Below are 14,115 nucleotides of genomic sequence, written 5' to 3' on the forward strand. Positions count from 1 at the left end.
AAAAATTGTACAGCCATGCACACTCTTATAATGCATGGAGATGAAGGCCTTGCCCACTGTTATCACACACCTATACAAAACACAGACAACAAATGACCCAATGTTCCTGGCAAAGGTGTGCAACATGTTGGTTATCAGCTGTGTTAACTCTCTGCAGAGGGTGTGTATACAAGCCATGGATGTGTTGCGTGTTTTGTCTTCTGTGGGTTGTGGTTGTTTCTTTTGTATGTGCAGCTTTAATCCAAGTCAGATAATGTGGCCTTCTCTGTCCATATCTGCCTGTGGTTACAGATGTAGAGATTTCATCTCAATTTATCACAGCATCCTGATAGAATACAACTCCAGCAGTCTGTGAGAGCTGATATGTTTTGGTGTTGCCACTGGGATTCAGTTAATGTATACCTTTTATTAATACCTCTACTGTGTTATTGCTCTGGTAAGTCGAAGCAACACTCCTCTTGATTTTAATGCAAATATTCATTTGTTGTCATTTTAAATCAAGAAGTGTGGTAAGCACTCTTCCATCTTCTTCTCAATGCATTTAGTTTACTGCACAGCAAAGGAACTGAAGTCTGTTTTAACACTGTATACTAAGTTTGCAGTTTGAGGTCACCATGTGAACTTTAGGTTTGGAGTCTATTAAGTCTCTACTGTTATCTATTTTCTGTTGAAACTAATTTTTTTTAAGACCTTTTAAGACTTCAAACCTGTCATTCGTGGACAGTGGAAACAAAGTGCAAACACAATATTTTTCTCCAAATTTCAAATTGTTATAGCAACCATGTCAGCAAACAGTTGTCTACACATACAGCAGATATGGAGAAACATCATCATTCATTTGGTGTTGTGTTTCTGGCAACTACAGCAACTACACTTTGTTTACCAGCTAGTTGCTAACTGTGTCTGTCTGCTGTTTGAAAAAGAAGATCAACTTTCTTGATCCCTAGATGGGGAAATACTTTACTCAAGTTTTATATGTACGGTATAGGCCCAAAATACACACACACAAACAAAAGGCTCATAGACATGCAGATGAGGAGAGATGGGCACCCTGGGAGCAGGTAGGGGTTCCTTGCTCAAGGGCAAGTCGCCAGTTCCCAGGAGGTGAACCGGCATCTCTCCAGCTACTATTGCATGCTTCATCCTGTCCGTATAGTCCATGCTTCACATAAACTGGCCACCCCGTGGTTCTACAATCAGGTCCCTATGGATTGAGCTACTGATATTGTACCTGCTGAGCAGCTAGTCTACAGTGAGTTTTTAGAGATTTTTCACTGTCATGAGAGTGAAAAGGGAAATTAAATTGAGTGTGCCTGAAAGCGCACACTATATGTTATCCGCCGCGCTTATTCCGCTTATTCCTACGCCCTTTTTTTCGGTTTGCTTCTCCTCCCAGAGTTTTTGTCGCACACACACAAAACAGGTATCAAAACGTGCAGCTCTGCCGGGAATCGATTGCTATGGCTTTTCTAAGAGTTTCGGCAAACGGTTTTGCCAAAAATTGCCAAAAACGACGGCAAAAAATGAATGGGTGTGTATTGCGAGAATTTTCGAGAGCTAGAGTTAGTGATGTCATCGCTAGAGTGAAGAGGAGAGACAACGATCAGTGAAAAAATAAAACGTATTCGACTACCGTGGCCTCAAATGCCCCACTACAGACACGATTTATAGCTAGAAACGTAGGAAAATTTGTCGTCTCACTCACATTTGCCTGCTAAAGCTGTCAGACATATAGTTTTGGCAGGAGACGCAAAGATGCGGCAGCAACACCCATCGACAACCTCATAGACTCCCATGTTATTTTGAGAAGAGAACCTTCCAGAAGGAGCAGGGAGCACCTGTGCTTTCTCTCACTCCCGAGGCCAAAGTTTATACACGCCTGAAAATGGACAAGGATATGGTCCACAAGACAAGGATTCTTGCGGCCATTTCAGATTTTGGTTTGCGGCACACCTTATGCCATGTTTGGCCACCTCTTCGAGGGACTTCATTTGAAGCTTTTGTGTCTGCTCAGGGGTCAGAGGGAGAGGGAGTGAGCACGCACACGCACCTGTGACTAATTACTCAGACACACACACACTGACAGGGAGGAGAGGGGGGAGGGGCTATTTCAAAATAAGAGTCAGAAGGCAGAAGCCCAGTGGCGGCCATTTTAGCAGATATTGGCACTTAATTTAACGTGTCAGTGCTAGCAATTAACATTAGCCACTAAGAATTAAATACATGTTAACTGCTAACATGCTAATGTTAACATGCTAATGGTAATTGCTAACGTGTCAGCTAACATTCTAATGTTAATATGCTAATGCTAATTGCTTACATGTTAATGCTAACATGCTAATGCTCCTGTGTCTAAATAAACATGTTAAAAATGACTATTTGAGGTGTGCTTTTTGAATACAGACCCCAGGCAACAGCCCACTCGTCACTCTCAAAATTTCTGCGGGAATTTTTGTCAGGCCGGGACTCAATGAGGACTCAGAGGCAGAGTTTGGCAGACAGCTGTTTTATTCAGGTCGACAATATCCTCAACTGAGTGAGGCTATGAAAAAGGCCTAAACTAGAGGAAACAAAAAAATCACTCCAAAGGAGGAAAAAACACTGAACTACTCTTAATAAAGATTAACAAAATCACTCTCAACGAGGAACAACAAAAGGCTATGACTACTCTTATTAAAGATTAACAAAGTCAAAATCACTCAACGAGGAACAACAAAAGGCTATGAAACATTAACTTAAGGCGCTCAAAACCGAGGCTGAAAACACACTAGGCTAAATACAAAGAAACAAAAGGACTAGACTACGAAGTACAACAGAAAATCACTCTTACGAGGAAGGCAAACAAAAGAACACTAGAGCTAAGATGCTGTGACTGTGGGCTATGAAATAAGGCTTTGGCGAACGCTACGAGAGACGAAACACTTCGGCACGGGACAAAGGGAGACGCAGACAATATATACACAAGGTAATGGGGAACAGGTGGAAACAATCAGGGCGGGGAAGACAATTAGACCGGTGACACACGAGGAAGGGCAAGTGACCTGAAACGAGAGGAGAGTTATCTTTCAAAATAAAACAGGAAATGACAAGATATAACAAAACCCCAGCTTGACCTCACCGCAGTGTGACAATTTTCTAGTACTGAATTTACTGAGCAGTGTCAGTAATAATGTATGGGGGCGACAGGGCCAGAGTCAGGCACACTCAAAATTTCTTTAGAAATGTTCTAGTTGTATTATTATTATTTTTTTTAATTGCACAGAAATGATTGAACTCAGAAACTGATCCTCTGATAGTCCATAGAATGCACACCCGTCCTCTGAGTTATATTTAACATTAATGGTTACATTTACTACGATTGTATTTAATTTTAGTGTCTAAACTTTAACTAATGACTCCCAAACTGCTCCGGGGTCTCGCAATTATAATTACAGTGATTACAATGTGAGTACAATGATTACAAGTTCTTGAGAGTTTCTTCACTTTTTCTACTCACATTCCCACAAAAGTAATGTCAGTGATGCAGGTGTAGCTTAAACCACAGCATTACATCTCTGGTGTTGGTGTGTTTTTAATCAAAGCAAAAAGGAGTACAAGCCACAGTGGAGTGTTTGTCTATGGACTGAAATGAACCCTGGGTGTGTCCTTTAACTGTCACTGCTGTTTGCCAATATAAGATTGCAGCAAACAAGAGTGTGATATACTGAACCAACCTTCCATTTAAAGACAGGAAGACATATGTGTGATTCATTAAACACACTTTAAAAGATTTATGTGTGTAAGTACTTTTCTGAACTAGCATTAGGCACCGTTATGGATAATCATTGGGATCACACCACTTCTCACTTTTTAAAGTGGTGTACCATCACCATCCAACCAAGTAGACCCAAGGCTAAATGAAGACCATAAGATCAATTTGATATCTTCACAATTGTTCTGGATTTATTAAAGTGGAACTAACTACAGCTTGTCTTTCTTCTTAGTTCATTAGGTTTAGTCACCTATGGGAATTCTCTGCATAGCTCCACCCAGCAACCTGAGCAGAAGCCTCACTAACACCTGTCCTCATGTATGGAAACTGACACTCACATATTGAATTTATTTAAGATTTTATTGCCGTGTGAGACGGTGTTCTTTGTACATATTTGGTAAGAAGAGATGCCTTTAGTGTCATAGTAAAAAGTCATCAGTGCAGTTTATTCATATTTAGACATTAAGTTTTCAATATTTTAAACACGTCAGTGTAAAAGAATCTTACAAATATTTTCAGCGTCAACAAATTCTGACATTTCATGTGCACGCTCCCTCCTGCACACGCTGAATTGCTTCTCCATGTCTCTCTAACTAGAGAGTGCAAACAGGTTCAGCCCACTGTCAACATGTGAGATAAATGGAAAAGAATAATATGCAGTGTGAGATCACAGGCACATGAGTCATTAATTCCCCACAGTTCAACTGCCTTTCTTCACCACAGATTCAGTCACAGGATATAGAAAGATCTGTCAGACAGAAACAAAGACAGAGAGACAAAGCGAAAGATTATCTTTGTAACGGTAAGAACAATAAATCTGTACGTACTATTACAGCCAAACTAACAGGACCAAATGATAAGATATCAGTGAAGCAATATGTTAAGACCTAAATTAAGCATACAGTTTAAAAAGTAGTAAGTGCCACCTGTGTGCAGAGGGATCACAGTGTGAAAGGAGTAGAAATGATGAAGGTTAGCAGCAGCACAGCTAAAGTCACTTGAGGACGAGTGGATAGATTGTGATCTGAAGAGGAAAATAGAAACAGACTTGTCAAATAACAGTAGACATGTAGACATGTTAATTTTATGTAAGTTTATGTATGTTAAACCTCCTTATGGCTTTTCTACCTGCTATTTGTACTGTTTTCAAGGTAGTCGCCATCTTCCTCGAGGCAGTGTTTTGTGCCTCGCATTTGAGAGTGACAGATTTAAGCGGATGATCCACTGTTATCTCGATCACATTGCCCCTCACAGTCTGACTGTCCACAGATGACATGTAGCGACAAGAAGGCTGACATTTAGCAGAACACGTAAATATATACTTTTCTGCAATTTCTATTACGTCTGGGCCTTTGATGTGAAGCTCTGATGGACCAGCTGAAAGAAACGTACACAAGAGACATCATTCACTTCTTTTCTTAGTAGCTGAAAGCAATAAGTTCACTGATTAGTTTGATTTTGTGTGTGGGTTAAGCTTATTAGCTAACGTGTAGCTGTTTAGTTCCCTAATTAAAGGTATAGTTTGACATTTTAGGAAATATGCTTATTTGCTTTCTTAGCGAGAGTTTAATAAGATACCATGATGTTTATTAAAACTGGGAACAGGGAGTAACAGTTAGCTAGGCTCTGTCCAAAAAAAAATACCAATCATGAGCTATAAAGCTAAATTATTTTATCATTTAGTTACATCTTCAATGAAACAAAGTGTAAGTTGTCGTCGGTGTGAGGATGCCAGGCAACCAGCAGTGACTCAAAAAAGTCAATGCTCCCGACGTAGTCTGGGATATAAACCCCATATAACCATAACTTTCTCCTCATTTCCATCCATTTAAGCTATACTAAACTAGCATCTGGCTATAGCTTCATAATCCTCATACAGAGATGAACGTGTTATCAATGTTCTAAGATAGCTCTTGGCAAAAAAACAATACATGTCATCCCCAAAGGTGTCAAACTACTTTCTTTAAGGCTAAAACTAGGAAACTGACATCAATTTACAGCAGCATAGGTACAAAACTGGGCCCCTCTTTTATTAATAAAATCATTTACAGTCAATCAGTGTTCTTTTTCTTCTCCTGTCCCCCCCCCATTAAATCTAGTGAAACTCTTAACTTACATGCCACAGCTATGTCTCGAGTAGCAGCAGCAAACAGCCCAGAGACACTATTGGTGGCTTTGCAGATGAGAACTTTGGAGTCGTCCATCTCCCGAGGAGTGATAGAAATAACATTGCCATGACCACTAATCCATGGACCTTTATCAATTCTCCAGGCATAGGTACAAGATGGCCGACAGTTAGCGTGGCAACTGTAGGTGTGACTCACTGTTGGATTCATCAAATTAGGGCCTGTGACAGAAACATTGGCAGGTCCAGCTGAGGTGAGAAAGACAAATATATGAGTCATTAGAAGGGAAAGACATTCACAAAGCATGTAACTTGTGACTATAGGCCAATTATTTCGAAATATCTATTTCAATAACAATAAAAAACTGTTACCTAACACTTGTATTTTCTTTGTTGTTGTGGCAGTCTGTTGTGTTTGGTCATCTGTGGCTGTACATGCCACTGTCAGGGCTTCCACCCAACTATTAACAGTGAAGGCTAGCACATTAGCCTGACCCTGGGCAGTCTGTCCATCCAAAGACATAGAGTAGGTACATTCAGGGCAGTTGGAATCACACCCAATGCTGCTCGGCACACCCACAGTCACGTAGTCCGGACCGATAATCGTACAGTTTATTTTCTGTCCTTCTGAAAAAGACAGCGGTTACAATTATAATGTATCTGAATGACTTTATATTTTATACTTTATTTAAATATAAATCACTTACCCACATCATCGTCATCATCTAGCTCTGGGGTCTCTCCATCTGAGGACAACACTGGCTGAAGTCCTACATAGACAACATATTTCATTGTTATCTAAAATAATATCTGGTATTAAGCATCAAAGTTTGCATCTTTGCTTTTGAAAATAGCTGCGCTTAATTACTTAAAGGTTTAGTGTATATAGGGGGCTCTATCTAGCGCCTAAAAAATACCTAAAAATAGGATTATGTTGTTGTGTTTTTTACATTAGAAGGACTAAAAAGTCTACCATGTTGAATCACTCACATAATCACAGTGGGCCTTTCAGATTTTTTGTGCATTTCATGGGCACCATAGTGTCCTTCAAGCTAGAAAGAAGGTGAAATGAGGGGGTTGCACTCTATAAGCATAAAGCTATATGCAACTAAAGTCTACACACTGGACTTTTAAGTGAGGCTATGCAACTTAAAAAGAAGAAATATCACAAAACTTCTACAAATTGAAAGTTACATCCATAAGCAATAAAATGCACCTTTGCTCACTTTACATCCTTACAGATCATTACCAGTAGCACATTTTGGCTAATGTTAGCTAATATTAGCAAACAGTTTTCTAACTTCCTCTATATTTGTGCTATATTCTCAGTATCAATATCTCAGTAGAAATACCACATGGAAAAAATGCAGAATTCAAAATCTATGCAGTTGTATTATCAGCAAAATGTGCTTTCAGTATCAACACTTGTAGCACTCACTATGCTACACTATGTACTCTGTCAGTGATGTGTGAATCTATCATGGAATCTTTATACTGATGATATATAAGTAGCAATTTACTGTTTTTTAAAAGATCATATTTAAATGTAAAATCTTCATCTGCAAATTAAGAAGTAACTATCTTTCAAATATACTTTATGTTGTGGAGTAAAAAAGTACAACATATACATATACTGAGAAATAGAGGCAATAGGGAACGTCAAGAACAGCAAAAATATATGGCAGTGATCATTATCTATCACATTTATAGGAAATATATACAAAGTTCAGGGAGTTTTCTAGTAACACAGTAGTATTGATTTTCCTGACAGCCATTGATATTAGCTCTCACATACTTCATCTTAGCACAACTAAAGTTTGACTCCTTCGCAGGTATTTTTGTCAAAAGGAAAATGCTTGCATTACCTGCCAGTAACAGCAGCAACAAAAGTCTGCTGCGGTTTGAGTGTCCCCCATTCTGCTTTGATATGTAGGTATCATCCATTGTCTCGTAAATGTCCGAAGTGTACAGCCACCAGGAAATGGACAACTGGCAGTGTACAGTCAGTCAGTAAACATTAGCAGGGGAACGGCTCTTATCGGAGAGAGTTGTGAAGAAACATATCCGCCTTCTTTGTCACTCTAATGGGAAATCCATTGCCTTTAAATAATGGACGGCCAAAGTCAGTAGAACATGACCCACACTGGTTTTAAAAAGGTTTCATCCTAAGTGACTTTTTGCAGATTGTATTCAGCAACAACAAAACAAAACTATTAAGATTATTTAAGAATCTTGGATCAGTTTTCCAGATGGAAGACAGAGCAGCAGTACTCCCTTCTTTGGGCTTCTGGCTCAGGGAATGTTTGGGAGATTGTAGGCTTGTGTACTATTTGGCGAGAAGCCCAAGTAGGGAAGTATTATTTGGTCTGTTCACTGTAAAAATATATATGTCCCAAACAAATTAGGATTTCACACTGGAAAACACAGCTATACAACAGAATGTAACATGGCATTAACACAACTCTTTAACACCTAAAATAACATTTGATAATTAGTCATTTTTCACAATTAAAATCACAATGAAGGGTGATTTAATTATTTGACTGGCTAAATATGTGTGTGACATTATTTTTCTACTTCTGGATTCCCTGCATTTACCTTGGTGCTGTACAATAGGTGACCTTGCCCTGAGTTCCAGAAATATATCCATTATCAGCATAAATGATCAAAATGCAAACAGAGAAAAAACTGTTATGCAGTAGATAGCCTGACTTAAAGGAAGCAGTAGCAGTTAGCATGCATTCAAACACACAGGGTGGACAAAATAATCTGGCACACACTTCAGAAAACCACATTTATTGAAAACAAAAACTTCAACTTCCCAATCTAATAACATCAGTTACTCCTACAAACACAACAAAGTCAACAAGAAAACAATATTTTTTGGTGCAGGTGTCTATGTGTGAGCGTGTGCAATTTTGTGTGTGAGAATGTGTGCACAATGTGTGCATGCATGTGTGTGTGCTCTTAAAGTGACGTCTCTCTGGAGTCTTTGGGTGGTCTGAAGGTCAGGATCTCTGTGAAAGTGTGACCTGCACAAACACAAAAGAGAAAAATGATACATAAGCCTTTCCAAACGATGCCGGTTTTCCACTTCCAGATCAACCCCTTCACTTTCTCTCCTATGAAACTCACTCACAAGTAAGTACCACCAAGTAAGATCTTTAGTGACCTCTTCTGGCAAACAGCAGGTACTGTAATAACACTGAAAGAATTTATTTCCTGCAAGATAACTCTCTTCAGAGAAACTGGAAGTCAGTCAGAGTTGTGGTTCTAAAAGAAACGTAGTCTATTTAAAGATGTCGTACAAAATGCAACATTCATTGCTTTTGCATAAATTATTTAATAATTTGTTTTGCAAGTAAACAGCAAACATGAGCACCAACAATCTGTATGTCAAAACAGCCACTGCAGCTACACGGGCAGAAACAAATGCATGAAAATTACAAGGAGAAGAAAAGGGAGTGAGCATTTACATGGATCTGCTGATGAGTTATGGACCTGTTCATGCAGTTAACAAAGCAGTTAACAAAATAACATAAAGTGTAGTTCATACACTTTACTGATAATCACTTCATAATCGAATGATCAGTTTCGCTGTCTCTCTCTCCGTCTCTTTTTAAATGAATACTCTAAATCTAATCTAAAAAAAAAATAATTTGAGCAAGCAATTCATAACCAGGTCACACATCCTGTTGTTCTAATGGCCTATATGTGTCACTGTTCAATATGTACTCTAGCTGTAGCTGGCTGGATTAATTCTCTAGGTCAGTCTGACCATGTGTCCTGTTGTCTTCAGTCACTTTGATTCAGTGGGACACTCTAATCTCCCTAAAACACCTTAATGTGTTTGCATGTGATAGATCCGACTTCCCTCATCAAGGTCGGAAATGAGGTATGGATGTTGATAAATGGATAAAAAACAAAGTCAAGCCTCTACCACAAATACAAGTGCAGTAAAAAGGGAGGTCATTATGAAACCAACTGATGTTTTTTATTATGTATGATTATGTATGATTTCATTCCATGTGGATTTGATTGGCCACTGCAAAGTAACTAAACTAAATGTCCATTAAAATGAAATAAAGCTTTAATGGATTTTTGGCAACTTAGGAGCAATGCAACAAACACAACGCTGATGTATTATCAGCTTGTAAAATTGATATGGTGAACAATTCACACATCAAGCCGACATTGAGCATTAATATCAGACAAATATTACATATTATATAATATCATTTTAGTTTGGTATTTGTCTCCACCAACTCTTGAGGGAAATATCCATCTCTTTAGCAGATGAACGATCCTCTATGTTCACTAGCCGGCCACTAACTTTGTCTGTTTGTTGTGTGATGGTGATCAGGTTATTAGTTTAATGGGTTTTTTAGAGCTTTTGCACTATAAACAGTAGCTGCGGCTGAAAGCAAGGCAGGTGAGAGCTGTGAGCCTGAACCAAACCTGTATTTTAACCAAAACAATCAGCTGAAAGAGGCTAAAACACTCCATAGAACTAAGAGGAACTGCAAAATTTGGGGTTGTCACTATGAGTGACATCTTTCACGCTATGTGTGGTCTCAACTGTTGATATAAAAGTGTAAATTGCCTTCCTGTCTCTCTCTTACGTTTCCACTGATCCAGCGGCAAGTCTGTGTTGTCCATGGTCTGATCGTAAGGCAACGCTTCAGTCTCCTCCTCAGCATCTCTGAACTCACTGAAGAAGGGAAGGTCGAGTGCCTCCGAGGCGCTCACCCTCCGCTCAGGGTCGAGGAGCAGCATCTTTTCCAAGACACACACTGCTGGAATGCAGACATACAAATCAAGGTCAGCAGTTAAGTGCACCAACCCCTGAGTAAACTGGAGAACAGAGATATTTACGTACCATTGGAGCTTGCTTTGGAGAAAATAGTGTGCAAATCCTTTTTTGGCACTTTTGGCAGACTTCTGATGTAGTTTTTGGCCTGTCAGAAAAAAAAGATGGCAAAAGTTGGTTTCAGAAGTAAGTGTTTCATACTTAGACTCTGCATTGACTGTATATTTAATACATGAGTCTAACTTTCAGGGTATGACTCACATCTTGGCTCTGGAGCTTCACAACAAAGTCAGCAGTTGGAGTTCCTGTAATCTTCATAATTTCTCTGAGCTGGTCCAAGTCTGGCAGTAGCTATGGTCAAGTATCATCTGTTGCACTGATTTTATTTCATTTTTTACCAAATATAAAGTTTCTATTCTGGTTCATTTAAAATCATAAAGAGATCTGAAATATTTCTAGTCAACAGGTCTAAAAGATTTCAGGATGCATTGTAACACAGTTACATTTTTCAGATTTGACACAGTCTGTGCAACATTAAACCAAGATAGTGCTGAAAGATACGATCATTTCCTTTGAACAGCGGCTTTCCCAGCAGCATCTCTGCCATAATGCAACCTGCCGACCAGATATCCACTGCAACAGAGAGCAAACATCAGCTTCCTCATTGAATCCGGGTTATGAAAGAGGTCTTCTGTCTTTTTTCTGCATCATTCACGCAGAACGTGAAGAATGATGGTTTACCAGTTTGTGTGTAGTGCATCCAGTTGAGGATAACCTCGGGCGCTCTGTACCACCGTGTCACGACATAGCCGGTCATCTCTGCATCAGCCTGCCTCGCCAGGCCAAAATCAAGAATCTGAAGCAGAAATGTATCATGAATATGTGTAGATGTACGGGACACTGACATCACAGTGGTGTTATGTAAAAGTAGAGTACCTTTAGCTCGCAGTCCGGGTTAATAGCTAAATTTCCAGGTTTAAGGTCCTGCAGGATACAGATAGTTATACAGTAAGTGACCAGAGTTAGAGACATGTTTTTTGTTATATTTAAATGGCTTATGAATTTCAGGTAAAATGTATGTAAGTATATAGATATATAAATTCAATTTATTGATGAAATCTTTCAATTTAATCATATGAAGCAAGATTTTTGTATCCTGAGACACACTTTAGGGAACTCTGGGTCCCTAAGCTTTGACTGGAATGCTGCCTCTTATAAATAGTTCATTGTTACCATAAGTGGAACTATATTCAGCCATTCACTATGAACATGACAGATTTAGTTCATTATTAATTTCTACTGGTGCTAAAATATGCCGTTAGCTGGGTGGTTCAAGTCAAAGGAGAAATGTGGGACATTTTAATAACAGAATCTACCAGACAGCGTATCATTCTGTCTTAAGTTTAGAAAGCTCCCTGTGTGGGAATCCAGATGAATGGCACTCTGTGTGAAAAAGAACAAGATCCCAACCCCCCAAAGCTCATAGTCTAAGAGGTCAAAGTTCACGCACCCTGTGAATGATCCCTGCAGAGTGGATATACTGAGGAGAGAGGAGATACAGACAACATTAGCAACTTTATCTCAACTCACAGAAACAAGCGTACGACCCCGACTTTTTCCCATAAATATCAATAATAGTGGGTGAAGATGGTCCAACAGACCACTCTTAACAGGTGCTGTATGGATACTGGTAAAGGTAATGCATGCATATATATGTTTTTGTCACCTTGAGTCCCTTCAGCATCTGATAGACGAGGAACTGCACTCTGTCTTCTGTTAACCTCTCCAGCTTCATCAGCTTGCCGAGGTCAGTGCCCATGAACGGCATCACCAGGTAACTGTGGACAAGAGGAGAGGAGTCGAGTGACACCAGAGGAGCAACAACCGCTTTGTTTTAAATCAGCATTTAGGAATGGATGGGAACTTACAAGTCACGCAAGCGGTCCAATGAGATTTCAGCAGTGAAAACATCCAGGAGCCCGATTACCTAATCAGGAGAAATAATTATAGACTGAAAATGCATTGTGCAGCTTTAAAATACACAGCCCTCTTATTTGTCTGTGTTCTTACATTCTCATGCTTCATGTGTTTGAGGAGTCGCAGCTCTCTGTAAGCCCTTTTGGCAAAAAGTTTGGACTGGAAGGGCCGATGAAGTTTCTTGATGGCCACCTGCGTCCCCATCCGGCGGTCCCATGCTGAACTGAAATGGACAGATACATTGAGGTATATTATTTAGGCTTGAACAGATCAAGTTTTGTCTTTGTGGAGCATAACTTTAATCACTACAGACTTTTTCCAGGGCAGACATTTTTTACACGTCTATGAGGACATCCACTAGTGTGATTAATAACATCTGGGCCATTTAAATGGAACAGTGCCTCATTAATAATATTAATCACACCTGAGACTTTCTTGCTATGATGAGTCTGCTGTGAAAAAAAAGAGGTCTGTTTGTGACTGAAGACAAAGTAGCGGTGCATTGTCTGCACTTAACTCGGGGGTCTTTGACTTCTTCCAACAATGAAACTGGGGGGTGGTTTTCTTTGTTTACCCTCATCCACACATCACAATGCAATGAGAGGCCCTGCAGAGCCAGCTGTGGAGAAGCTGCTGACCAAAATACCCCACACAAGCAGGAATATTATAGTATATCCTCAAGCAGTGGTAAAAGTGCCCGGGTAAAAAATGTACTCGACTAAAATGTCAAGCTGGCTCATTAGAATTCCTATAAGACAGAGCACTTTTTCTTTACGTTTACTAGATGCAAATTAAAAATGCTGAAACACAAAAAGTAGATCTAATGAGTTACTTCCAAACTGTGCATTTAACTATTTAACTCTCATAGATGAGTGATTTTGGATGAAATTTAAATGTGGTCATAGAGTAACTTCAATAACAAAACATAACTAACTTCAATACTTCTCTGAGCTGCAGTGTTGATGTTTGTTTGACTTACCACACAGTCCCGTATGCTCCTGTTCCGACCTGCTTCAGGTCCCTGTATCTCTCCGGAACCTCCCACACGGTTCTGTTGACCTCCTGCCGGTAGTACCCCGTCCTGGACCGCACAGCCATATCCTACCGACTAGACAAGGCTGAGGTCACGATCGACTTTCGGGTCTGGTCCGCTCCGTCCTCTCATGTGAACAAATAGCTGAGATTTTATTACAAGTCACGCAGTCCGTTCCGCAGAGAAGAGTTTGTTGGGGCGCAAATTCCTCCAGATGAAGCAGCTGAGCACTTGAGCGCTTTGCGGGGTAGTCAGTTACACCCCCAACACACACACACACACACACACACACACACACACACACACACACACACATTGTTAGTCATGTTCCTGGTCGCCCAGCACAGTCCGTGGGTGTGTCTACAATGTGGGAGGAAAACCCCCACAAAACATCTGCCCTCCCTGAGGTTATACCCCTG

General features: G+C 39.9%; 2 protein-coding genes across 3 annotated transcripts; both read right to left on the reverse strand.

The window, feature by feature from the left end:
• Positions 1 to 3,971: 3,971 nt before the first annotated feature.
• LOC104924522 (uncharacterized) lies at positions 3,972 to 7,949 on the reverse strand. The gene is made up of 7 exons (XM_010737891.3): positions 7,742 to 7,949; positions 6,584 to 6,646; positions 6,249 to 6,503; positions 5,868 to 6,125; positions 4,880 to 5,128; positions 4,678 to 4,775; positions 3,972 to 4,499 (listed from the first exon to the last, which is right to left on the reverse strand). Exons 1-6 carry the CDS (start codon positions 7,818 to 7,820, stop codon positions 4,693 to 4,695), a joined length of 987 nt encoding a protein of 328 aa, XP_010736193.1. The 5' UTR covers positions 7,821 to 7,949; the 3' UTR covers positions 3,972 to 4,499; positions 4,678 to 4,692.
• Positions 7,950 to 8,664: 715 nt separating this feature from the next.
• On the reverse strand, positions 8,665 to 13,994 carry mapk12b (mitogen-activated protein kinase 12b). 2 transcript variants are annotated; one of them, XM_010737894.3, is made up of 12 exons: positions 13,643 to 13,994; positions 12,757 to 12,886; positions 12,615 to 12,673; positions 12,413 to 12,524; positions 12,197 to 12,226; positions 11,623 to 11,670; positions 11,428 to 11,542; positions 11,248 to 11,319; positions 10,948 to 11,027; positions 10,756 to 10,834; positions 10,499 to 10,669; positions 8,665 to 8,908 (listed from the first exon to the last, which is right to left on the reverse strand). In XM_010737894.3, the coding sequence occupies exons 1-12, from the start codon at positions 13,759 to 13,761 to the stop codon at positions 8,844 to 8,846; spliced, it is 1,080 nt and encodes a 359-aa protein (XP_010736196.1). In that variant the 5' UTR covers positions 13,762 to 13,994; the 3' UTR covers positions 8,665 to 8,843. The 2 variants fall into 2 exon arrangements, with proteins under 2 accessions (XP_010736196.1, XP_010736195.1); XM_010737893.3 differs by having other exon boundaries at positions 10,499 to 10,672; positions 13,643 to 13,991.
• Between the last annotated feature and the right edge of the window lie 121 nt (positions 13,995 to 14,115).

The sequence above is a fragment of the Larimichthys crocea genome, chromosome XII (genome assembly GCF_000972845.2).
Source record: "Larimichthys crocea isolate SSNF chromosome XII, L_crocea_2.0, whole genome shotgun sequence".
Lineage (NCBI taxonomy): Eukaryota > Metazoa > Chordata > Actinopteri > Sciaenidae > Larimichthys > Larimichthys crocea.

Coding starts and splice junctions, on each gene's coding strand:
- LOC104924522 (XM_010737891.3), bottom strand. CDS start 7,820: ATGGATGATACCTACATATCAAAGCAGAATGGGGGACACTCAAACCGC. Junction 5,129..5,867: donor TCGAGACATAGCTGTGGCAT/GTAAGTTAAGAG, acceptor CGTTTCTTTCAG/CTGGTCCATCAGAGCTTCAC. Junction 4,776..4,879: donor GAAAACAGTACAAATAGCAG/GTAGAAAAGCCA, acceptor TTTCCTCTTCAG/ATCACAATCTATCCACTCGT.
- mapk12b (XM_010737893.3), bottom strand. CDS start 13,761: ATGGCTGTGCGGTCCAGGACGGGGTACTACCGGCAGGAGGTCAACAGA. Junction 11,028..11,247: donor GCTGTTCAAAGGAAATGATC/GTATCTTTCAGC, acceptor AGCTACTGCCAG/ACTTGGACCAGCTCAGAGAA. Junction 10,673..10,755: donor CTCCAAAGCAAGCTCCAATG/GTACGTAAATAT, acceptor TCTGCATTCCAG/CAGTGTGTGTCTTGGAAAAG.